General features: G+C 40.0%; 1 protein-coding gene across 10 annotated transcripts in view; it reads right to left on the reverse strand.

Moving 5' to 3' along the window:
* ryr3 (ryanodine receptor 3) overlaps positions 1 to 25,897 on the reverse strand; it is a 347,517-nt gene that overhangs the window by 179,359 nt on the left and 142,261 nt on the right. For all 10 annotated transcript variants that reach the window (XM_043697981.1, XM_043697979.1, XM_043697973.1 and 7 more), the window contains exons 26-34: positions 23,336 to 23,541; positions 20,755 to 20,929; positions 17,688 to 17,896; positions 15,221 to 15,426; positions 11,945 to 12,014; positions 9,298 to 9,458; positions 7,542 to 7,707; positions 3,224 to 3,310; positions 1,570 to 1,796 (exon numbers count right to left, since the gene is read on the reverse strand). In XM_043697981.1, the coding sequence (XP_043553916.1) occupies positions 1,570 to 1,796; positions 3,224 to 3,310; positions 7,542 to 7,707; positions 9,298 to 9,458; positions 11,945 to 12,014; positions 15,221 to 15,426; positions 17,688 to 17,896; positions 20,755 to 20,929; positions 23,336 to 23,541 (1,507 nt within the window). The remainder of the gene's footprint in view (positions 1 to 1,569; positions 1,797 to 3,223; positions 3,311 to 7,541; positions 7,708 to 9,297; positions 9,459 to 11,944; positions 12,015 to 15,220; positions 15,427 to 17,687; positions 17,897 to 20,754; positions 20,930 to 23,335; positions 23,542 to 25,897) is intronic.

Consider the following 25,897-nt stretch of genomic DNA (forward strand, 5'->3'; position numbering starts at 1 on the left):
TAAATAAAGATATGACATCGGTCATTGCTTACTGATAGTATCGCTAGACTATTAATCCAAAGATAAAACAAAGAGCTGCAGATGCTGGAGATCTGCTATCAGTTCTGAAGGAGGATCACTGGATTTGAAAAACTAACTTCTTTGTCTACACAGATGCAGCCAGACCTGTTGAGTTTCTCCAGTAATTTCTGTCTTTGTAGATTAATTTAGGAAATCAGGTTAACTTTCTGGAGACCTGGATATGAATCCCACCATGGCATATGGTGAAATTTGAATTCAATACAAATCTGGAATTAAGAATTTAACGATGACTGCGAAACTGCTGTCAATTGTCAGTAGAACCATTCTGGTACAGTAATATCCTTTCGGCAAGGAAACTCCCGTTCTTACCCAGTCTGGGGCAGCACGGTGGCTCAGTGGTTAGCACTGCTGCCTCACAGTGCCAGGGACCCAGGTTCGATTCCAGCCTCGGGTGACTGTCTGACATTCTCCCCATGTCTGCATGGGTTTCCTCCCACAATCCAAAGATGTGTGTGCCAGGTGAACTGGCCATGCTAAATTGCCCATAGTGTTAGGTGCATTAGTCATGGGTAAATATAGGGTAGGGGGAATGGGTCTGGGTGGTGTGGATTTGTTGGGCCGAAGGGTCTGTTACCATACTGTAGAAATTCTAATCTGACCTGCATGTGATTCCAGACACACTGCAAAGTGATTGACTCTTGGGGATGAGCAATAAATACTGGCTAACCATGAATGTCTGAGGCCCATGAATGAACAAATGTAAATAAATAGAAATGAAAGGATCGGACTTTGGATGTTTAACTATTAGTAAGTTTATCCCTGTCAGCACACTTAAAACTGCAATGGTTATAGTAAAATATACTCTATGCTATTTTGAAATACCTTTCTTTGAAATGAACATGTACAGATTGCAACTGATCTTTTAGATATATTGACATAATGTCTTGTTGTTTCTGGAAGCATTTTATTTGAACATTAGTCCAGATTTTGAAAAATGTACTGTAAACCTATGGCACAGTAGCATTTATATAGATGCTCACACACACTGTCCACGAGTTGAATTGGACAGATTTATGTTAAACATCAGTTGCCTGCTATATGCAGTGAATGGCAAAATCAATCTGAAGGAACATGGACTTTAAAGCAGATATTGACCCAATTTCATGCTAAACACAAGTTACCAATTTTCAGACATCTTTTACAGCTGATAATGTGAACAGCTGGCTGACGCTGCTGGTAGTCTCGATCACTGTTCACTTTAACTACAGGAAGGAAATGGAAAGAGGTGACTTTGGAAATATCCAAATAACTGTTTGATTAATTGAATTGGAGTTCAGATCAAGTTCTTCTCATCATAGGGTCAGCCTTGTGTATGTTCTGGCTTCAAATGCAGTACAGAATTGCACAAAATAGTTGTGTTTAATATAGCGTTATTTACACCTCTGTAATTAATGCCTCTAGTGGTGTAAAATGGTTTGTGCTGTTTACCCAATACATCTCTCTGTGCGGACAATATAATGGAAATTCAGTAATACAATGTAGACTAACCTATTCTCCTCTGGAATATGCAATGCCATCATCTGCAATGGTTCAAGGCTCTGCACTACCCAGCCATGGTGATCACTAATTCGCGCTGTTTCAACCTTGAGGAAGTCATTAGGCATTCTGCTCCACTGAACAGGAGTGATCATCTGAACATCAAGTCGAGGAGGACATTGTGGAATAGGATTCTTTTCTTCACTTTTAAATATAGCGGCAGACAAAGGCATGGCGTTCTGCACCAGAAGATAAATTGTAACATTAATGCACAGTGACATGAAGGTAACACAGTAGTAGTTCACATTATTTTCTACATTGTAACTTAAGGGTGGAGTTACCTACACTACTGTGATTGGAAACTAATGAACCTTTTAGTACACATTCTCAAAAAGATCAGTGTGTCATTACACTGCATTTTTAATCACATTGGCAACATTTAAAATCTGAAAAACATAAAATGGGTCGAATTTGACTTTTATGCAAATGCTGCACCATTCCAGAGGTTCCTCGATATCATAATTTGTATATTAATAGAGTCCTGTGAGATGGAATACAACAGAAGTGCACAATACTACAACCTTTCCTTCTAAATGTTTAGCATCAGCTTCAATTTTGCACTGAGATACTATTTTTAACAAGGATTTCACTAAACTGACCGTTTGCTTCTCTGTCAACAAATCACAACGTTTTTACTAATGATAAGCTGCACTGCAGCAACAATAAGGCTTGTTTGACATCATCTTCTAATTTCTACTATCGAGAAAGACATGGGCAGCAGATGCATGGGAATACCTGCAAGATTCCCTCCAAGTTACAGATGTGTGTTGCCACAGTCTTACCAGACCATAAGGGCTACTCTCTCATCAGTGAGAAGCCACTAGTGGTGATTTAACCTATGGGCCACCAGACCTCAGGCAAGGGAAGAGGTTCAGAAGGAAAGTCTTTCATGGTAACCTCAAACCAGTGATGGGAACTGAAGCCACTCTGTTGGCATCACACTGCTCTGCAAACCAACAATCCAGCCAACTGAGCTAAACCGATTGCCTTTACACTATGCCAACCATATTGAAGTTTCCTCTACTTTGGGAGATCCAGCAAAGCAGTGAAACTGCACTGCAATACATTGGTTGCATTGCTATCCTGGTAGAAAAGGAGATTAAGTTATCAACTTTTACAACATTCCACTACCTGATGGGTTAGTCTGTCTGTTGACAACAGATTATCTTTTTTCTGCCTCTGTTCTGGGGAATTCAGTGCAGGTGTCCATGCAATAGATGGACAGCTGTTCAAATGGCCCCTGTACCATCCTTTGAAGGATGTTGTTCGTGATCATTACCAGAGAGGAGTTCCAGGACCTTCAGATAGCTTTAGTGGCGTAAATGACAGTCCAAGTTTTCTGCCAGCTGATCTCACTGCTAAGTTCTCTCTCATTCTGTCCTACTTCTTTTTCTATTAAGTGAAGCAATTAGGATGTTACAAAAGCTAGCTAATTATGACTTTTGCATTGATCCACCACTGCCTTCTGTAACTTGCAGATGGGCACACTTTAAGTGCCACTTTATTAAAACCCTATTCGTTAGACCCAACTCATTCTACTGCATTTCAAGAGTATGAAGCTCACAACCTATTTCTATGTGACAGCAATAGACATGAAAACAAATACCTTTGATTTTCCAAGTTCAAACTGAAACATATTTGAACTTGTCGCCTGCATAAAAACAGCTGGGAATAACTTCGTACTTGGTTCAATCTGAAAAATAATCACATGTTAAAAAAACACTTTATATATTATCTTTAAAGATTCTCATTTTATTAAAAAGAAGTTGAGAGAGAAGAGGACTGGGGTGGTGGCTCTGTCTAAACACAGTGGGTAAATGTTTCCCTTTTAATAGATGCAGAATATGATAAGTGGAATAATCTTTGACGATTACTACTCTGTACTGAATGAAAACATTTTAAAATTCAATTCTACTTATAATTTAAGCCGCTTGGATCAGAACAAAAAGATTAAGAGCTTTAAGATCATGGATGTGGTTTAGCTAAGCTTCCCCTTCCAAAGTCGGGTCGTAAGTGTTCTTTTATGGCAGGTTAAGAGGAGCTAAAGCACATAGGTTACAACCAGTATTGAATGTGATGTACAACTGGAAAACCAGCCATTCACTTTTGAACTGATAAATAGGGGCAATTAATAGCCTTGCAGTAAATGAGCTTCTGGTGAACAGTGATCATAATATGATGGAATATTGAGCTGCAGATAGCAGAATGATATAGTTAGGTACTAAACCAGTGTCTAAAATTTATTAAACTGTAAAGTTAAGAATAGTGAATTAGCTACTTTAAATTTGGAAATGAGATTAAATAATATGACAATAATAAACAATGGCAAACATTTGAAGAAATAATCCAGAAAATTCACATTCTCTTAAGGAATGAAAAGTCATGCATAAATTGTTGTCCAACAAAAGCTAACAAGAGCATTTGGAGGTCGCATTGGATGAAAAGAAGAGGCTGATAGTGTTCCAAAATGTGTTCCTGATGAAGGGCTTTTGCCCGAAACGTCGATTTTGCCTGTCCTCGGATGCTGCCTGAATTGCTGTGCTCTTCCAGCACCACTGATCCAGTGTTCCAAAATGTGCAACCTCCTTGTCATATTAGAAATCCAAATCTGCTTCCTGGGAACAGATTTATCCACTAACCATCTTCTAGCCTTACTTAAAGGTGAGAAGTGAGCATGGAGAATGAAGATTTGTGAGAATCTTTTGTATCTGGCTTTACACTAAAATAAATTCCAGAACTAGGTGAGAAACTAAAGATGTGAGCATGAGGAACTTAAACATTTAATTTTAGACATGTTAAGACAAATTCCTGAGACTAAAAACCAACAAATTCCGATGGCCTGCACTCTAAGGTCTTAACAAAGGTGATACTTAATTGGACATAATGTTTACATTGGCTGGACTGCTATCAAGAATCCCATGCCATATTACACTTCATCCCGGAACAACAATGGCAGGTGTTTCTGGATGTAATGCAGAGGTTCATACAAGATTGGTTCATTCCAAAGATGAAGGAAGATCCTCAGGGGAGGCAGGGGCGGCCGTGGCTGATGAGGGAAGTTAAGGACTGTATAAAGATAAAAGAGAAGTATAATATAGCAAAGATGAGCGGGAAGCCGGAGGACTGGGAAACTTTTAAAGAGCAACAGAGGATAACTAAAAGGCAATACGTGGAGAAAAAATGAGGTACAAAGGCAAACTGGCCAAAAATACAAAGGAGGATAATAAAAGCTTTTTTAGGTATGTGAAAAGAAAAAAAAATGGTTAAGATCAAAATTGGGCCCTTGAAGACGGAAATGGGTGAATTTATTATGGGGAGCAAGGAAATGGCAGAAGAGTTGAATAGGTACTTTGGATCTGCCTTCACTGGGGAAGACACAAGCAATCTCCCAGATGTAATAGTGGCTGAAGGACCTAGGGTAATGGATGAACTGAAGGGAATTTATATTAGGCAAGAAATGGTATTACATAGACTGCTAGGTCTGAAGGCTGATATGTCCCGAGACCTGATGGTCTGCATCCCAGGATACTTAAGGAGGTGGCTCTAGAAATCGTGGACGCATTGGTGATCATTTTCCAATGTTCTATCGATTCAGGATCAGTTCGTGCGGATTGGATGTTCTATCGATTCAGGATCAGTTCCTGCGGATTGGAGGATAGCTAATGGTGTCCCATTTTTCAAGAAGGGAGGGAGCGAGAAAACAGGGAATTATAGACCGGTTAGCTTGACATCAGTGGTGGGAAAGATGTTGGAGTCAATTATAAAAGATGAAATTACGACTCATTTGGATAGCAGTAACAGGATTGGTCAGAGTCAGCGTGGTTTTATGAAGGGGAAATCGTGCTTGACTAATCTTCTGGAATTGTTTGAGGATGTAACTATGAAGATGGACAAGGGAGAGTCAGTGGATGTAGTGTATCTGGACTTTCAGAAAGCCTTTGATAAGGTCCCACATAGGAGATTAGTGAGCAAAATTAGGGCACATGGTATTAGGGAAAAGGTACTGACTTGGATTGAAAATTGGCTGGCTGACAGGAAGCAAACGGGTCCCTTTCGGAATGGTAGGCGGTGACCAGTGGGGTACCACAAGGTTCGGTGCTGGGACTGCAGCTGCTTACAATGGGACTGCAGCTGCTTACAATGATATAGTTGAAGATATTAAAAGTAATATTAGCAAATGTGCTGATGACACAAAGCTGGGTGGCAGGGTGAAATGTGAGGAGGATGTAATGAGAATACAGGGTGACTTGGACAGGCTAGGTGAGTGGACAGATGCATGGTAAATGCAGTTTAGTGTGGATAAATGTGTGGTTACCCACTTTGGTGGCAAGAACAGGAAGGCAGATTACTATCTAACCCCTAGCTTATCTCTCCAACCTTCAAGCTCTCTGCCTTTATTCCTGATGAAGGGCTTTTGCCCGAAACGTCGATTTTGCTGAAGCTCCACGATGCTGCCTAAACTTCTGTGCTCTTCCATTGATCCAGATACTATCTAAATGGAGTCAAGTTAGGTAAAGGGGATGTACAATGAAATCTAGGTGTTCTTATACATCAGTCAATGAAAGCAAGCATGCAGGTACAGCAGGCAGTGAAGAAAGCTAATGGCATGCTGGCCTTCATAACAAGAGGAATTAAGTATAGGAGCAAAGAGGTCCTTCTGCAGCTTTACAGGGCCCTGATGAGACCTCATCTGGAGTATTATGTGCAGTTTTGGTCTCCAAATTTGAGGAAGGGCATTCTGGCTATTGAGGGAGTACATCGTAGGTTCACAAGGTCAATTCCCGGAATGGCAGGACTATCATATGTTGAAAGATTGGAGCGACTGGGCTTGTATACACTTGAGTTTAGAAGGCTGAGAGGGGATCTGATTGAGACGTGTAAGATTATTAAAGGATTGGACACTCTGGAGGCAGGAAGCATGTTTCCACTGATGGGTGAACCAGAGGACACAGTTTAAAAATAAGGGGTAGGCCATTTAGAACAGAGTTGAGGAGAAACTTCTTCATCCAGAGAGTGGTGGCTATGTGGAATGCTCTTTCCCAGAAGGCAGTGGAGGCCAAGTCTCTGGATACTCTCAAGAAAAAGATGGAAAGAGCTCTTAAAGACAGTGGAATCAAGGGTTATGGGGATAAGACAGGAACAGGATACTGATTGTGGATGATCAGCCATGATCATAATGAATAGTGGTGTTGGCTGGAAGGACCAAATGGCCTACTCCTGCACCTATTGACTATTGTCTAAAAAGAAGAATTCTCACGGTAATTACATAGGGCCTAGGTGAGACCATACCTGGAGCACTGCACGTCATTTTGGTCTCCTAACCACCTGGAGGATATCCTGATATTAGAGAGACTGCAAAAACGTTTTACTGGACTGATTTCTAGGGTGAAGGGACTGTCATAGAAGAGATTGAGCAGTTCCCTTGAGTTAAGAAGAATTAGAACTAATCCCAAAAAGTAAAATTCTTATCGGAATTTTCCAGGATGGGTACTGAAAATCTGATGAGTCTATAATAGATGGCTATGGTCTCAGAATAAGTGATTGAACATTAAAATGGAGATGCAGTGATATGTCTTCACTCAGAGGGTCTTGAAATCTTGGAAAAAGGACTATGGATGCTCAATTGTTATGTATGTTCAAGATAGAGATTGACAGAGTTCTGGGTACTGAAGCAATCATGGGATATGGGAATACTGCAAAAAGGCAGAGTTGAGGTCAAAGATCAGCCAATACCTTAGTGAACAGCAGACCAGGTCAAAGGGCCAAATGTCCCACTCCTGCTTCAACTTATGAATTTCTAAATATGAGCTTTTATACTCTCACCCTTTTTATTAAATAACTTTAGAGATCCTACAGCCAGTTCTGAGTTTTGTAAAGCAGACAAACAATCTGAAAGTTAATGTTAAACCATACATCCATTTTACCTGGTAGTGAGTACTGAGGTCCTTTCCATTTGCTGTGAATGTTAACTGGCCTGTTGCTAGATCAATGAAGCATCCAATTTCAAGGTCAGTCCCACTGCTGTTTGATCCCTTTGAGCTGCCAACAATATCTCCTCCCCAAATCATGAAACAATTACTTCGCTTGACACTACAAACGACAATTTTTTTTATCAATTAATGCAATTTCATTGAAAGATATCTTAGAAGACAGAGATTAAGAATAACTTTTTGCTGAGTCATCACACCTCTTCATGTAAATATTTCACTATCAAAATTAGGATATAATAATGGGGCTCAAACCAATTCTAAAGAAAAAGGAGTGAGGGGCGTGAGGGGTGATTTGAATCAAGTGCACAGGGGTAGTGGTGTAGTGATTTTATCTACACTGTTAATTCAGACACCAGGTAATGTTTGAGAAACTGGGTTCAGATCCCACCGTGGCATATGGTTTTTGAATTCAAGAAAAATCTGGAATTAAGAGTCCAACAATGGTCAATGAAGCCACTGGCGCTTGTCAGAAAATGAGCGATCTGGCTCACTGATATCCTTCAGCTAATGGAACTTCCATCCTTACCTGATCTGGCCTACATGTGAGTTCTGACCCACAGTAATGTGGTTGACTCTTAAATGTCCTCTGGGCTATGAGGGATAGGCCACATCTCAGCAATAAATATATAAATAAATACATACAATTCTGAATAATCTTGACAAGCTGGACAAGGATGTTTCTTCTCCTTGACCAGTCCAGAATTAGGAGAAACTATTTTAAAATTAGGGATCACCTTCCCGGGATTGAGATGAGTATATTTTGTTTTCTCTCAGAGGATTGTGCAACTTTGGAAAGCTCTGCCTCCAAAGTGGTGGAAGTGGTATCCCGAATATTTTTAAGACAAAGGTGGATATATTTCTATTGAGCAGGGGAATCATGGATTGTTGGGATAGACGAGAATGTCAAATTCAATGCACAAACAAATCAGCCATGATCTTGCTGAATGTCAGAGCAATTTAGAGTCATAGAGATGAATACCGAAACAGACCCTTAGGTCCAACTCGTCCATCCCAATCAGATATCCTAAATTACTCTCGTCCCATTTGCCAGCACTTGGCTCATATCCCTCTAAACACTTCCTATTGAGAGGCTGAATGGTCTATTTCCATTCCTATTTCACATATTCGTTTGTTGGCTAGATGTGGTCCATATTTGTGTTCATCAAATACTAGTTGATAACTCAACAGTCAATGCAATGTAACTTTTGGAGAACATGTCAGATTAGTGATCACATTAGTTGGATTGCATTTGTTATCACAACATTATTATTGTACTCTAATAGCATTATGATGAAAGCATTTTTCTGTTTAAGTGTTAAACAATTGCTTTGTTTGGAAATAGTGGAAATACAGAAACAAATGGTCAAATAGCATGGAATTGTGAGGGGAGCAGCGATTCCTGAATGACAATTTAGATGGTGAAGTCCAGCTCAGGAGTAATTGTACCTGACATTCCACAAGGAAGATAGTCTTTCAATCACTACACTTTAATATAGAAAGACAAATCAGATATTTCTGAATTTATAAGATTGATGTTTTCTACAAAGTAGGTTCTGCCATTCAGCACACAGCACAATTAAACCAATAACTCACTTTGGATTTATTAGAATGTTTGCATTGGCAACATATTTGACACTAATGGTAATTCATGGTCACTTACTACTGAAAGGTCTCAAATAGTAGAGCCTACCTTTCATGAACTCTGCCTTTTTCATCACCCAGGGTAACAGTGACTGTCCGATTTTTATTCATATCAAATGATTTGCCGTAGTAATGGTAATCAGGAGTTACCCAACCAATCCACACAAGAGATGGATCTTGTCCTGCAAATATTCTCACAGCATAACAGTACTGCATGACAAAGAGAGAGTAGGAGCACTTTATATCAAATACAATGAATGGCCATTGTCAGAATTACTTACTATGTAGATCAATATATGAGCAGTATTTCAGAGATGGTTCACAAAACTTACAATCTACCAGTATAATGTATGTGACAGAGAACACACACCATTTTAGCTTTATCCTTAAGAGTTGTATATTCCATAACATTCTACAGATTGTGCAATTAGTTTAAAAATATATTTTTAATGATATAAAACACAACTCTATTTGCTACTCATACATGTGAACATTTCCCTGCACACTTTTGGATCACCACTTGCTGGCATTCATCATCACGTCTGAACACAGCCAAGTCTGAATACTGGTGGAGATGGGACTTGGAAAAAAGAACAGAGTGTTGAATATCTAAGTTTGCAAAATGTACTAAGTAAGGCTGCTCAATAAATTGCATAAAAGCAGAGAGTTTAAAAAAAGGGCATCAATGAATACAACCATGGCAACAGAGTTCAATGTGGCCAAGTGTGGAGTTGCAGAGGTAGAAGCTGGATGGTTATTTCACACCAACACATTAGGTTCAAAGTAGACGATTTGGGTGACCAGATACATAAATTATTAAAAGGTTGTGGTGCATAGGTACAAAATAGAACATAGAACATAGAACAGTACAGCACAGTACAGGCCCTTCGGCCCTTGATGTTGTGCCATCCTTTTCTTCTTTTACTTCAACATGACTTATACTTCCTGGAGTATAGAAGATTGCATAGGTATACAGTTTCAAAGGACAAAATAATTCAACACAGTGGAAGAGAATATACCATTTTTTTCTGGCAGATAAATCCTGGACAAGGCAGGGTAATTTTAACATCAGAGCAGGTCAGGCAGCATCCAAGGAGCAGGAGAATTGAGCTTATGCCCGCAACATCGATTCTCCTGCTCCTCAGATGCTGCCTGACCTGCTGTGCTTTTCCAGAGCCACACTTTTAGACTCTGATCTCCAGCATCTGCAGTCCTCACTTTCTCCCACGTAAGCATTCAGGTCAAGCAAATGGAGTTAATGATCAGTTTTGAATGTTGGAATGGACTCAAGAAGATTAATGAGGAGAGGTGAGGACTGCAAATGCTGGAGACCAGAGTTGAAAAGTGTGGTGCTGGAAAAACACAGCAGGCCAGGCAGCATGCAAGGAGCAGGAGAATCGACGTTTCGGGCATAACCCCTTCTTCAGGAATGAGGCTGGTGTGCCAAGCGGGCTGAGATAAAAGGTAGGGGGGAAGGAATTTGGGGGAGGGGCGCTGGGAATACGAAAGGTAGAAGCGCTCACCCTCACATCCTTCCACCTATTGTATCCCCAGCGCCCCTCCCCCAAATTCCCTCCCCCCTACCTTTTATCTCAGCCCGCTTGGCACACCAGCCTCATTCCTGAAGAAGGGCGTATGCCCAAAACGTCGATTCTCCTGCTCCTTGGATGCTGCCTGGCCTGCTGTGTTTTTCCAGCACTACACTTTTCAACTCAAGATAATTAATGGCCTACTACATTCCTATGCTACTTGTGCCTGCTATTCTGTACTCAAAGACCTAGCAAATGAATTATACCCTAATCCTATTAGTCCACTGAATGTATTTAATTAGGCAATTAGCAGGATTATGGGAATAGGTTAGTCAGTTCCCATTTATTTATCACAAGTAAACCTCAGGCGCCGATCATGACCTAGAAACAGCTTGCCAAGAGGTGTTACCCTTATCAACCTGTTTGGATGCTGTTTGAGGGGAATCAGTACTGGAGGATTGGCGAGGCAAGCAATACTGGCAGTGAGTTGCAAACTGAAAATTAAACCGCAAGGAGAACACTTCCATCAGCTCCACAAATCAAACAAAGCAAAAAGATAAAACGCAGCTTTCCAGAGGTAGCCTCCAATAACAATTTTGTAAAGGTGAACTTAATCAGATACAGTTTGATTTGCAAATATGATTTTCCTTTACAAAGACTAACATTTATTTCAGACATAAGCACCGGATAGTTACACATGAGTTTTTACGTATATGACGGCCAGCATATTGACAGACAGCGGCATGAGCACTTCAGCTACCATATTGGACACAACATTCACAGTTCTTTGGTTTATTATTATATTGGACACTTCAGTGTCCATTTTACACCTGTAAGACAGGGTTGGTGTCATGGAATCTCTAGGCTCAAGTTTAGACTAAAGATCAATAGAAACCTTCAGGGAAACACTGGCAGGTCAACACATTGACATCTGAAGATAAACTGAGGTTGTAACTCAAATGCATTCTATGAACTCGGGATCCAAGTCTCTATATTGAGAAAAAAAACTGTACAAGTAAACTTTCTGGGAATGAAGGGGTGGGCTTTCTGAATATTTCTATGTATATATGTTATATGCAATACTCAAGTATTCAATGGGTATTAAGTTCCTATTCTCATGCAAAATGTTAAACAGAAAATACTGATCTTTAATGATTTGCACATTACCATTGTTGATTTTCTAACAGCCTCTTGACTATCTCTACCTCCAGGAATATCACGACTCAGCTTTGCACCCCTACAAGCAAAGCAACAAACGTCATCAATAACCTTCAAGAGTTTATTGGAAACCAGAGTGTGTTAAAAAAGAATTGCAGTCCAAAAATGTACTAATTGCTTAAGAAGTGGAAGTACACAGATCATATTGTATTCAAATTATTAACGAAACATTAAATAAATTACAGAACTTGGGACTGAAAATATGAATTTTCAATAGAAAAGGTTATAGTTTATTTGAAAGTGCAGAACAACGTGACTGTTAGCTTTGTTCACAGAAAATCTACTTTGAATTCACTTCCCCATGCACTTGATTTTTAAATTATAAAGCACACAGGGCTTGGGAGACAACCATCATTTATTTCTACAAAATGTTTTTTTTTTTGCCACTTTAATGAGCCCCAGTAACTCAATTCAAATAATTTATTAGATTATCATTATCATCTTTTAGTAGATTATCAACAGATCATTTGGTGAAATTGATTCTGGGTTTGACAACTGTTATGACTATAGATGGCAGCCCTGAATTATAAACAGGTATATTGAACTTTTCAGTAACACGTGTTTGGTTTTCAAAGAAACAATATGCACACCAGAGATGGCTAAAAATGCAAATCAGCAACTGCAGAAAAACTCCGGCATTAATTACAACCAGCCTCAGGACGGGTGATGGAATGTTGCCCCTGGAAAGTTACCAACGAGTCTTAGAGAAATGGCTCAAATAAAGACATAGAATGGAAAATCCTAAACCACCACCACAGACCCAGAGTGTGGGCAAAATCTGAAGTAAAGGAAAAGCAGTCTGAGTGAAAGACATGTCTGTGTTTGCCCCTGCTTGCAATAGCAAAGAGTAGTTAAAAACCAACTTAACCTCTGGTATATGCCCTAATCTGGTTTTCTAGTGCTGTAAAGGTTAATGTTGAAGAACATCTATTAGATACCTCTCTGCTTTCAGGTAAAGAGAAAAAGAACTGAATGTCCCTCACTCACTCTCTCTCTCAAGTTGCCAGTCAATACCCACTGTTGACCATGAAAATAGACAACACTTCCCAGTGATTTTGCAGAACCCAGAATTTCTAAAACAACTACTCAACATCTCTCAAATGCCACTGAAATCACATAATTTAACAATTACGTTTCCCCATCCACTCCCCATAAACAAAAGACTGAATTGGAAATCTTTTTTGTTCCTTTTTAATTCACTTCTCATCTTTAATCTGTGTGTACATGTGCTTCATTTCTTTAAGTCAGGAAAGCCTGGTTAAATTGGCTTCTTTCAAAATATATGCACATTGGAATTGGGAAAGGTATCCATGAGGAAAAGGACTTTTTGTAATAATTTGACCTTGTTGTGACAAATAAAGGACGGTATTTGAATTAGTTTAGATTCCCTACAGCGTGGAAACAGGCCCTTTGGCCCAACAAGTCCACACCAACCCTCTGAAGAGTAACCCACCCAGAACCATTTCCCCCTGACTAATGCACCTAACGCAATGGGCAATTTAGCATGGCCAATTCACCTGATCTGCACATCTTTGGATTGTGGGAGAAACCGGAGCACCCAGAGCAAACCCACGCAGACACGGGGAGAATGTTGCAAACTCCACACAGACAGTTGCCAGAGGCTGGAATCAAACCTGGGACCCTGGTGCTGTGAAGGGAATAAAGAAAGGGTCCCAGTATTTCTCTCCTCAGCTGGGAATCAGGGAGTCTTGTATGGGGTCCAGCCATAGCATTACTAGCTTGACTTGTTTAGTCACATCAAATAAATTTATCACACACAATAGTAAATATCTACGGTTGTCAGGTCCATCGATAATATTTTGCTTCCAGATCAGAAAGGTGTGGGCTTAATTCTCAGTGTTGACTTGGGGCTGAATTTTTGCACCTTGCTAAAGGACAAACATGAAAGTTGACAGACATGGAATTTCACACCCTGACTGAAATGATTTCTTACAACAATCCGAGGTGCAACAAGGCCACCTGCCTGTATGTGGCAGGTAACTAATTAAGGCTATGTAAAGACCTATTAAAACCTAATGTCCGAGTTTGATTGAGAATTCCAAGTTTGCATCTGGGTAACTGGTGCTGTGTTGGTGTGGATTATTATCGAACAACCCAACTGCCCAGGGATAGCCTCTTGTAGATCCAATGTTCTACTCAAGTTTTGAGGTCTTTCTGAAGAAGGGTCACCAGATTCTGCTTTCTCTCCACTGATGCTGCCAGATCTTCTGAGTTTCTCCAGCAATTTTGGTTTTTGTTTCAGATTTCCAGCATCTGCAGATTTGTGTTTCTTTTTTTGTGTCCTTTTTCACTGGCTTGACTTTAGCTGCAGCAACAGGCAGTGACCCCTGTGCTTAGTCTAATTTTTATTCAACACTTTAGAAAACTGGAATGTGAATACACTGTCTCGCTTACTTGTTTGATAAGGCAGCGCCTGCTACATCAGTGCTGAAGGGGTCCCTATTGACCAGTTTCAAGAGCACTCCTGATGTCCTTAGATGGCAAGCTTGTCCACTCATCAGTCAACTCATGATAAATCACAGCAAATGTCTGCTCTCCAGAGAGCTTGCATTTCTGACTCCAACTTGATTTGGCGTTGGCGTCCTGAAACTAATAGGGAAAGTCCTGTTGTAGAGCACAAAATCTAAGCTGACATTTCCATGTAGTACCAAGGGGATTCCATGTTGTTCGTAGGTCTAGGGATGAGATTCAACTTTAGCGTGGACCAACATGGGCAGCAGTGGATCTGCACTGAATGTGGATCACACCAGATTTTCTTTCCACTGACTTAAAATGAGGCAGTGACAGCTCACATGGGTTTACCTCTCATGGAACTACCTGAAGAAAAGCAGTGAGTGACCCACAGGTGCGAGTCAACATCTCTATATCAATTAAATTCGCCAAACATATAACCTGCTTGTTTGCGCCAACTGTTATTTGGCAATCTCGCTGTCTGCAAAATTGGCTCATGCATTTATCTGCACAAATTGAACGTAATCCATTAGTTGTACATTATTTTATGCACTTTGAGAATGCAATGTTAATACAGGCATTTGCCTTTGCGAGGTCGACGACCTATTAAAAATCTGCGGTTAATTGCAAAAATGTGAGGAATAGTGCATGCGCGTACCTTGCAATCAAATATTTCTGGAAACAAGCCAATACAATCAGACGTGTAAGCTTCTACCCTGTATAAAATACCTTCCTCGATTGAGGAGAGCTCACCTTTGTTTCGGTTTTCCTGATAATGTTTCCGCATTTTGAAGTCCATCATCATGTGGAATGCCTTCATGTTTAGACACTGCATGGAACTCAACAGGCATACTCAAACGGTAGTATGTCATTTCAGTAATGCAGTTTTGAGTGCCAAAGGTTTTGTGATTGACTTTTAAACAGGGTGGACTGTCAACAGTCCCATCAATCCTTGTTACCTGCAATTTGGATTTTAGTTATTAATGTAAGGTCTCTATCAAAAAAATGCAACATTAAAGTTTTATTATAATTTACATAATAAATTAAAATTAGTCACATTTGCACAGGGGCAATCCGATTTAAACATCTTAGAATATTATCCCAGCTCACCGTGAAGAGACATTCAAAAGCCATTAAGGCAATAAGCAGGCACAATGGCTTTTTTCTATTATTCATTCATGGGCCAAGACAGCATTCATTGCCCATCTCCAATTTCAATTGAGAGGTGATAGTGTGCTGCCATCTTGAACCACCCATAGAACATTTGGTATAGGTACAGCCCATAGTGCTGTTATAGGGAAGGCATTCAGGATTTCAACCCGACAACACTGATGGGATAATGGTGCATTTTCAAGTCGGGTTGGAGTTGTTTTTGTTACTAGTTTTCACATTTTCAACTGCCCTACCCAATCTTCAATGGTAGGTTTAATATTGAGATGCTAACATCAGCTTAATAACACTATAAGCAAAAGATTGTAAGTTAACTTGTATTGTCTAAATGGATCTTCACAATAATCTTGTATTGGTGCGTTACATTTCATTTAGGGAGTTCAAAGTACTGTGGCAATCTACACTTTTACCGTGCATATTGTAGTCCATAAAAGTGGAAGCAGAGAATTCATTGTTTTTTTCCATCTCTTGGCTGACCAGAAAGCTCTTCTGCTTTTCCCACTTGCCAATAGTGTTGGAAGAATTTGCAATTTGACCCGTTAGGCCACATTATACACTTAGCTTCCCCAGTCTTCAAGTCCTGGGTTGCATTTAAATGTGGAGCTTCGAGGTAGTGGCAGGGATTCGAGCCATTGCATCAGAAAACTATAGCAACTTACATCCATTATAGTTATAATTAACTGTACCAATACAATGCACTAAAGCTTCAGATTAATATTTTTAAAGTCTATTAAATTCCTGGTGCTCTCAATTACTGGATTACCAAACTCTGTGCACATGAAAAACGCAGCACAATTCTGTTATTTTCATTAAAGTTAGAAATAATATATGATATAGCCAGAGGCATGCATTCCAAAGGAATTGTAAAAAGTGCACCACAAACATTACAACATGATTCCCAGAAGGTTTCAAATAGCTGAAACTTCAGAAATTAGAAATCTGTTACAATAATGAAAAGAACCAATTGCAAAGATGAAAAGCAATGAATACCCTTCCAACATTTGAACTCCTCTAAATGACTTGCCCCCCTGAGAATAATCTATTTACTAATAAGGGCACAGCTTAATAATTTTCCACAGTCGGTGTCACAGACATGTTCTGTAATCAAAATCATTGCTTTAAAGTGAGCGACTAATCAGTTACTATCACAATGGATTCTGAATATTTTAATTTAATTACGTACACAGATTGTGCAATTCCTCTGATTTCCCAGGTTTACATAAAAGCATAAGAAATAGGAGCAGGAGTAGGGTGTAGCCTGCTCCACCATTCAGTAAGATCATGGCTGATTTTTCTGTGGACTCAGCTTCACCTACCTGCCTTCTCATCATTACCCTTAATTACTTTACTGTTCAAAAATTAATCTTTGCCTTAATAACATTCGAGAGGTAGCCTCATCTGCTTCACTGGGCAGGGAATTTCACAGATTTACAACCCTTGGGGTGAAGACGTTCCTCCTCAACTTAATCCTAAATCTGCTCCCCTTTACTTTCGGGCTGTGCCCTCTAATTCTAGTTTCACCCACCAGTGGAAACAACCTCGCTCCTTCTATTTTATCTATTCCCTTCATAACTGTGTGTGTTTCTAAATGATCTCTCTTTATTCTTCTAAATTCTAATGAATACTGTCTATTCAATCTCTCCTCATAAGCCATCCCTCTCTGGAATCAACCTAGTCAACCTCCTCCGCGCACCTCCAGTGCCAGTACATCATTTCTCAAGTAAGGAGACTAAAACTGCATGCAGTAATCCAGGTGTGGCCTTATCAGCACCCTATACAGTTGCAGCATAACCTCCCTGTTTTTAAACTCCATCCCTCTACCAATGAAGGACAATACTCCAATTGTCTTCTTAATTGCACCTTTAAACAAACCTCTTGTGATTCATGCACAAGGACACCCAGGTCCCTCTGTACAGCAGCATGCTGCAGTTTAGAATGGACTTGGGGGTTTATCTTTACTTTCATTCTCCTATGAAAACAACATAGTGTGCGTAAGCCAATATCATTTTCAATGCATGGATGTAGAGTTTAGTCACCGTTTCTAACTTACCTCAATATGGTTGTGATCTCTTGGTACAGGAACAAACTGAGGTAATCGCTTACTGAACCACATAGCGACATCACGATTCATGTTAACTGCAAAAGGTTCATAACCTTCTTGTAAACCACACATTGTATAGTACTTGAAAGTGGTGGCATCCTCTCCAAAATTCATGCGGGCTATTTGAGACAGGCCCAGACAACAAATTGGGATGAAACCTAGAGTTATGGGAGGAAACCAAAATCATATTTTATATTGGTTTGTTGAGACAGCTATTAAATAAGAGAATACATGTATCAAAATTTAGATTGTCATGACAGAAGGGTACATGGCATGTTACATTGTCCATAATAAAATAAACCTGTGCTGATGATTATTAAGCATGATAACCTAGATCAACATGAAATATTCAGGATTTGATAAAAATGACGAATACCCAGGATATCCCCTCCACATTACATAGAGTGAGAGTTGAAGTGAGTCACATGGTTACAGTTCACTCAGAGACTCTGAGTTGCTGTGGGAACGTGCATTTTTATCAGCGTATAGTAGTCTAGAGTGATGGCTAGATATAGTAGAGACTCCAACTTTCTTTCCATCACATACGTGATCCAAAATCTCAAATGCTCTCATCACCTGCCACTAACATGTTTTGGAAGGATTTGATTTAATTTGATTTGGTTTATTTATTGTCATGTGTATCTTGTTATAAAATACAGTGAAAAGTGTTGTGTATACAACTCAAAATGTTTGGCCATATTATGAACCAGACTTGTTCATCAAGTACTGAGGTGGGACTCGAACCTGGGAGATGCTGGCTAAGAAGCAGAGGCTCTATCAACTGCACCTCAAGATCTCCTCTAAGTCACGTAGGGTCTATCTAAAACAAATCACAATTTCTTGGTTTGGTTTATTTCTGTACCAACATTGCTTTGATGAAAGACAAGGAAACCTCTTTGTGGTCTAATTTAATCCTCATTTATGGGATGTAATTTAATGCAAAATAAAACAGAGCTGAAAATGTGTTGCTAGAAAAGCGCAGCAGGTCAGGCAGCATCCAAGGAGCAGGAGAATCGATATTTCGGGCATGAGCCCTTCTTCAGGAAAGGGCTCCTGAAGAAGGACTCATGCCTGAAACGTCGATTCTCCTGCTCCTTGGATGCTGCCTGACCTGCTGCGCTTTTCCAGCAACACATTTTCAGCTCTGATCTCCAGCATCTGCAGTCCTCACTTTCTTCTGCAAAATAAAACAGTCAAATACTTGTAAGTGACAAGTGAAGCATATATACTTGGTATTGCATAAAAAACTTTTGATCACAAAGTGGTAATATCAAGACCCTAGATGCACCACACAGCAAAACAGCCAAGTTATTCCTAACTTTATTGCAATGATTTTAAAAGCAAGGGCTCTTAGCCTTAACACAGATGCACAGAAATCAATAAAACAATTTTCTCCCTGATTCGGGTTTCTGTGATTTTGATGTGCAATAGATGACCCAAACTCCTTCAACAAACACAGCAAGTCAGCAACTTGTGATAGCAATCAGATTCCAAGGCAATTTTAAAGCAAGCTCCTCTCATCACTAGTTATGGTGGTGTAGTCAAGAGGTCCTTATTGCAAGCCATTCACAAATATTTTGAGTACACTACCGTTAAATTGTGACCATTCCTTCCCGTTCTTATTACCTTGTTATCGTATCCTCTCCTCTCCCTATTCCACTTACTATCCTTTCAAGTGTGGCAGGAGATATACCATTGTTCTGCCATTCTCACATTCCGATCACTTAACCTGAACTATCAATATCGGCACCCAACCCCCAGTGCTCCCCCACCAAATATAGCATGAATGCTGTCCCCTCCACACTTTACTTTAGCTCTGATGAAGAGTCATCTAGCCTCGAAATGTTAGCTTGCTCTTGCTCCATGGATGCTGCCTGACCCCCTGGGATCTCCAGCATTAGTTGTCTTCAGTAAAGCCGCTTCTTGCTTACCCCAGAAGAAACGGCGCGTCCAATTACCAACTGCTGGGGCCCTTCCTTGGGAATGCCTGAACCCCACACTCCCCCTCCCAAACTAAGCCTTCCAGAATTAGCTGGGTTCCACAGAGAAATTCCCAGATTACCAACTCATCAGGGAAGGGAACGTTACCTGGATTCTTTTTACCAGGAGGCTATTGCATCCATTAGGACAGGATTTTGTGATTTGCTTAGGGGTTGGGGTTGGGGGTATGTGACTGTGAGTGAAGGCGGCAAGGGAATACAGTGGGCAGGATTGCCTGGACTTGGATGTGGAAGGATATTTTCTCTCATGGGCGAGTCCAGAACTAGGATGCTAATTAGGTGTTGTGCTAAGAGGAAGAGAACATTTGTTTAAACCCTCAAAAGTCTGTGTGACCTTGAAACTCTGCCTCAAATTTTACTGGAAACAGGACCATTGAATGTTTTTAGGACAGAGGCAGATTAAGGTTATTGGGTGCAGATGGGAATGTGATATGCTAAACACAAATAAGATCAGGCATATTACTGAATAGATGAGCAGGCAGGAGGGGTTGAATGGCCTGTTTCTGCTCCTATTGACAATCTTTTTGATCACTGGGTTGCTGTGCCCAAACAAGTCACTGATGAAATTCAAATGAGGCCAGATTGTCAAAATGGCATTGGCCACCAAGAGTGGAATTGTGTAGGAGTTGGGTTTACTTTATCTGTCTTCCAGCAGCTGAGTGCTAATGTATCAAAGTCTATTCCAGATTAATGCCAATGCCATGATATTCCAAATGATGAGATGAAATGGACCCAACTGCCTTCATTGTCTAAAGCTATCATAGAATCATAGCAGAATCCCTACAGTGTGGAAATCTTGTGTATACTGCCCTTTAAATTGATGCTTGTTATATTTTAGCTACAACAGCAATAACTTCACATTTTTACCTGTATCATCCCATGAAACAGTTAAAGTCTCATATTTTTACTTGGTCAGTACTATGCAGGTATGAAAAATACCAAGACTATCGATAATCTAACACATATGTCTAATTAAAATGGTTAATGTTAAAATGAAATAACAAATATTAACCTACCATCTTCAATATGGAAATCTGTAAAGACGAGTTCTGAGCCACTATTCGTAATGAGGAGTTCTCCATTCAAAGTAAATACCATTGATTTATCATGCAGATCAATCATGCAGCCAACTACATCACCAGGCTGCCAGGTGCGGCCAAAGTAAGCTGCACCTTGATGCCAACACTGAGCCTGAAAAAGATCATGACGTCTTATTCTTAGTGCATTAAATATGCATCAATATTACTAGAAGTCTTCAACAATCAACACACATGTTGCTAATCCATAATACTTTCAGTGAATTTGTACTGAATTCTAACAAGAATAAATATGAACGATGCACATTAATTCAAAACAATTTTACTCAATGGGGCAATTATTAGATATTAGAAATAATGGTATTTTAGCGTGTTTCAGTAGGGTAAAGATCTCCTTCCAGAGGCAATTCTTAACCAATACATTTTCTATGTGACTTAACAGTTGCTGTCATGGTATTCTGCAAATGCTATGACACAATTACAAAAACAAATAGGATATGAAGTTAGCATTACACAGCAGTTTTACCCAATCAATTTCTAAATGGCCATGGCAATGGCTTAACAGGTCTTTGCAACAACAGGTTATTAAATGACCAGTTCATTCCATTGTGCTATTCATTTTTAGGGGTTTGGGAAAATGTGGCCCTAATCTCTGGTGGAAGCAGTGTCATTTTTGGGAACACAGTTTTTAATACAGTAGGGTGATTCTATCTCCATTATCTTGATTTCATGTTCAGACTGATTCATCCACAAATGCCAAGTATTTCTTCACTCTCTTTGTGCCAGTCACTGGGGCCATTTATTTTCCCACTTGTCTCATTTCAGTAAGCTGCACTGCCTTTTGCATTAGCATTTTCCTTCTATCTTAACTTCTTAGAAGTAAAAAAGCAAGAGGGACTTCAGGTCAGCAAGTAACACTTCAGACAAATAGCACCCACAAGCACAGGGAGCCCAAATCTCTGTCTGACCAAGGAGCACCTCATATGCCGAGATGTGGTTTTCAAACGTTATGTCATGTTATCAGTCAACACACAGCATCATTTAAATGCAAGTATTCCTTGGCCACAGGCTAATCAGGTCACTTAAGTGCCACAAGCTATTCCACTCTTCTACTGAAGATAGTACTAACATTTGATGGACCTCAACTGCATGCAGATGCATTAAACATCTCCTATGATGAACTGTGGGAGCAAATTACTGCAGACACTGGAATCTGTACTTGAAGCAAAAAATGCTGGATGTCAGGCAGTTCATCCTTGGAGACAGAGCAAGCTAACATTTCGAGTCAAGCTTTCTTTCTCTCCGTGGATGCTGCCTGACCTCCTGCGATCTCCAGCATTTTGTTGTTTTCAGTGCTGGATGAACTTTCTTTGAGAGTGAGCAAACTCATCACTTCCTCAGAGACAAATAGCGAAATATGGCAGAGAATTTTCATTTTACACAGTGGCAAAATGTTACAAGATCTAAAAGAATCTCAGATGCACCTATGCGGCTCGACATGTTCTCATATTTGATTCTTACACTGTATCATTGACTGTCCATATCAGGGATGCTGGTGTCCCATGCCTGAGACACCCTTTCAGTACCCATTAGCAGCTTTCACTGATGTGTTGCTCTATTCCAATCTTTCCCCCGATTTCCCACGGATACATGAATGGAGCTGGGGCCTTTCTGGCATACATTTGGTAACATTTGTTTGGAAACCTTTCAGCTCTGTTAAAAAGAACCCATTTGGGTGAATATCTCTCCACTTTTAAGATGTTGTGGGCCTTTAAATCCTGAAGCAAAGAAAAGAAAAAACTAGCCTAACAGCAAACTACCCATCAGCAACACTGTTAGTTCTCTGAACCTGCCTATATGTTGGGAGTAATTTTATTTTACATAAGACAGGTACCTATTCCACACCACTGTCTGTTAATTCAGCATTGGCAACTGAAAATGTATTCTTGTCAACTTGTAATGCTATATTGGGGAAGACATCAAAGATTATTTTGATTGACTGTAATTAAATAGAATCTGTACAAGATGTCTGACCACCCCAAGTAGCATTTTAGATTAATCAATTGGCAATGATTGAATTTGAAAATTGCTATAAAAAGCAAATTGATCCTTCATAAAAATTCCAAACAATCCAGCAATATATTCTACTAGAAAAAAAGGTGCTGGCTGATTAGCAAGGCAAGTCTTCTTGCCCAAGGTGTTGCCTTGGGGAAAGCAAAGCAATCAGGTTTTGCCAACCAATCAGTACCCATTTCTCCTGTAAAATAAAACATTGTGAATGTTTTGACATTTGGTTTCCTTGCACTTGTCTTGGTGAGTGCACAACAAAAGATTCTGGCAAAATGTTTCTCTTGTCACAATATTTCAAATGATTAATTGTTTGGTTTAAAATACTTCCATTAAGGGTAAGAAATATTTTTCAAGCATACTTTGCAAAATAAATAAGCATCTTTTTTTTTGCTGAGAGTACCCATGTTTTTGAAAATTGAAGCCATCCTCAGATTTTGAGTAAGTTGACTGCCCACACTTCACAGGTTTTCCACAGCAGCACATCACAAACCTTATAGCCATTAAATACAAAGGCATTGCTGTCAGCTCCAAGTTCGACGTCAGGTCTACATGCTGGCCTTGCCCAGCCAACACGCATTTCTCCTGCTGTCACTGCCTCAAACTCAAAGTACCACTTTCCAGTCTTGACTGCATAGGTCTCCTCCACTCGGAAGAAACGGATCTTGTCAATGCTAATTTTTTCCACTGTTTCACCGGCTTAAAATACAAAAATGGCAAATTATCACATTTAAGAGGTGACAAAATGCATTTCATGTAAAGAACTTTTCAATGTCAACACATTGATAGATAAAAATTTTGACATAGAATACTTCCATCATAATGACAGATAAACTAAATAAATTTCAGTCTCTCGTAACTTGACAAATTTCCATTTCCAATAATATTTTTCTATCTGATAACATGCTTTTGAAATGGAACCAAATTCTGCTGGATTTCCTCATTAAGTTCTGGTGCTAGGATGGGTGTAAACATGGGTAGGTTGAGAATGTTACTAATATCCTCAACACAACACATCAAAGGTATGTCAGGGGAAGTTACTGGGTGACCCAGTATACCCTTCCCAGGCTCCCGAACTCTGGCGAGCTGAAGAATGGTCTGGGTTCTTTTCAGGGCCTGTGTATATCCCCAAATGTTCAAAGAGAAAGGAAATAGATCCCAAAACTGTTCCATATTTGCATTTTTTTAAAAGAAACAAGATTCATTATTTTTATTGACTGCACTTACAGCTTCATTGGATATTCTTGGCAATCAAAGTTCTGTAGAACTAGAAGGATCATTTTGGTACATCAGGAGAACAGAACGGGATATTCCACATCAGGGTGACAATCTCTGAAGCAGCCCTATTGATCCAAGGCATATCAATGGGTCTGCTTGAAGAATTTAGGAGGCAACAATAAAGTTCATTCCACCACATTTGCACTGAAGGAATGGATTGTCATAATTCTGGATTATACAACTCACATTTCTTCTAAAAACAACTTTATAAATATTATTAATGTGGACATAATTTTTATTGAAGCTGGCGATGTTTTAAATTTTGGATGTGCAATGCAATGCCCCAAGGCAAACTGAGCATTTGAAGGTGGTGATCTCAGGCAAGATGGTCTGTTATTTGTCTTATTTCTTTCAAACTTAGATGCAGCCAGCCTCACTAACCCACTGAATGAAGAAATCAATAAAGTGAGCATCACACAAGTGGTGCTAAGTATATGGCTTGATCTCAGATTTTCACTGCAATTGGCCAGCATCATTTTATTTGTGACTTCAATTCCGTACATAAACACAGCTGCATTTTCATTTTAAGTTGAGTCAAATAAAAATTAGGTCTGCTCATAAAGTTGCTTTCTTGGCCATACTATTAATCAGACATACAGTTCTGGCACAGTGACTCAGTGGTTAGTACTGCTACCTCTCAGCACCAGGGACCTGGGCTCGCTTCCAGCCTTGGGTCACTATCTGTGTGCAATTTGTACAATCTCCCTGTGTCTGCATGGGTTTCCTCAGGTGCTCTGATTTCCTTTCACAGTCCAAAGATATGCAAGGTTAGGTGGATTTGCCATGCTGAATTACTCTATAGTGTCCAAGGATGTTCAGGCTCAAGGGATTAGCCTTGGTAAATTCAGGGATAGGGTGGGGGAAACTTAGTTTGGCTGGGTTGCTCTTCAGAGGGTCAATGCAGGCTCGATGGGCTGAATAGCCTCTTTCTGTGTTGTAAGGATTCTATGATGCATCATGTAAACCGCTTTACTCTTTATTACCTTTACTGCCAATCTTTAAATGTCCCAAGTTTCTTCAAATATGTTTCAATATAGAGTCATAGAGATGTACAGCATGGAAACAGACCCTTCGGTCCAACCCGTCCATGCCAATCAGATATCCCAACCCAATCGAGTCCCACCTGCCAGCACCCAGCCCATAACCCTCCAAACCCTTCCTATTCATATACCCATCCAAATGCCTCTTAAATGTTGCAATTGTACCAGCCTCCACCACTTCCTGTGGCAACTCATTCCATACACGTACTACCCACTTTGTGAAAAGGTTGCTCCATAGGTCTCTTTTATATCTTTCCCCTCTCACCCTAAACCTATGCCCTCTAGTTCTGGACTCCCCGGCTCCAAGGAAAAGACTTTGCCTATTTACCCTATCCATGCCCCTCATAATTTTGTAAACCTCTATAAGGTCACCCCCAGCCTCCGGCGCTCCAGGGAAAACAGCCCCAGCCTGTTCAGCCTCTCCCTGTAGCTCAGATCCTCCAACCCTGGCAACGTCCTTGTAAATCTTTTCTGAACCCTTTCAACTTTCACAACATCTTTCCGATAGGAAGGAGACCAGAATTGCATACAATATTCCAACAGTGGCCGAACCAATGTCCTGTACAGCCACAAGGTGACTTCCTAACTCTTGTACTCAATACTCTGACCAATAAAGGAAAGCATACCAAACGCCTTCTTTGCTATCCTATCTATCTGCGACTCCACTTTTAAGGAGCTATGAACCTGCACTCCAAGGTCTCTTTGTTCAGCAACACTCCCGAGGACCTTACCATTAA

The sequence above is a fragment of the Chiloscyllium plagiosum genome, chromosome 10 (assembly GCF_004010195.1).
Source record: "Chiloscyllium plagiosum isolate BGI_BamShark_2017 chromosome 10, ASM401019v2, whole genome shotgun sequence".
In the NCBI taxonomy this organism is placed as follows: Eukaryota; Metazoa; Chordata; class Chondrichthyes; order Orectolobiformes; family Hemiscylliidae; genus Chiloscyllium; species Chiloscyllium plagiosum.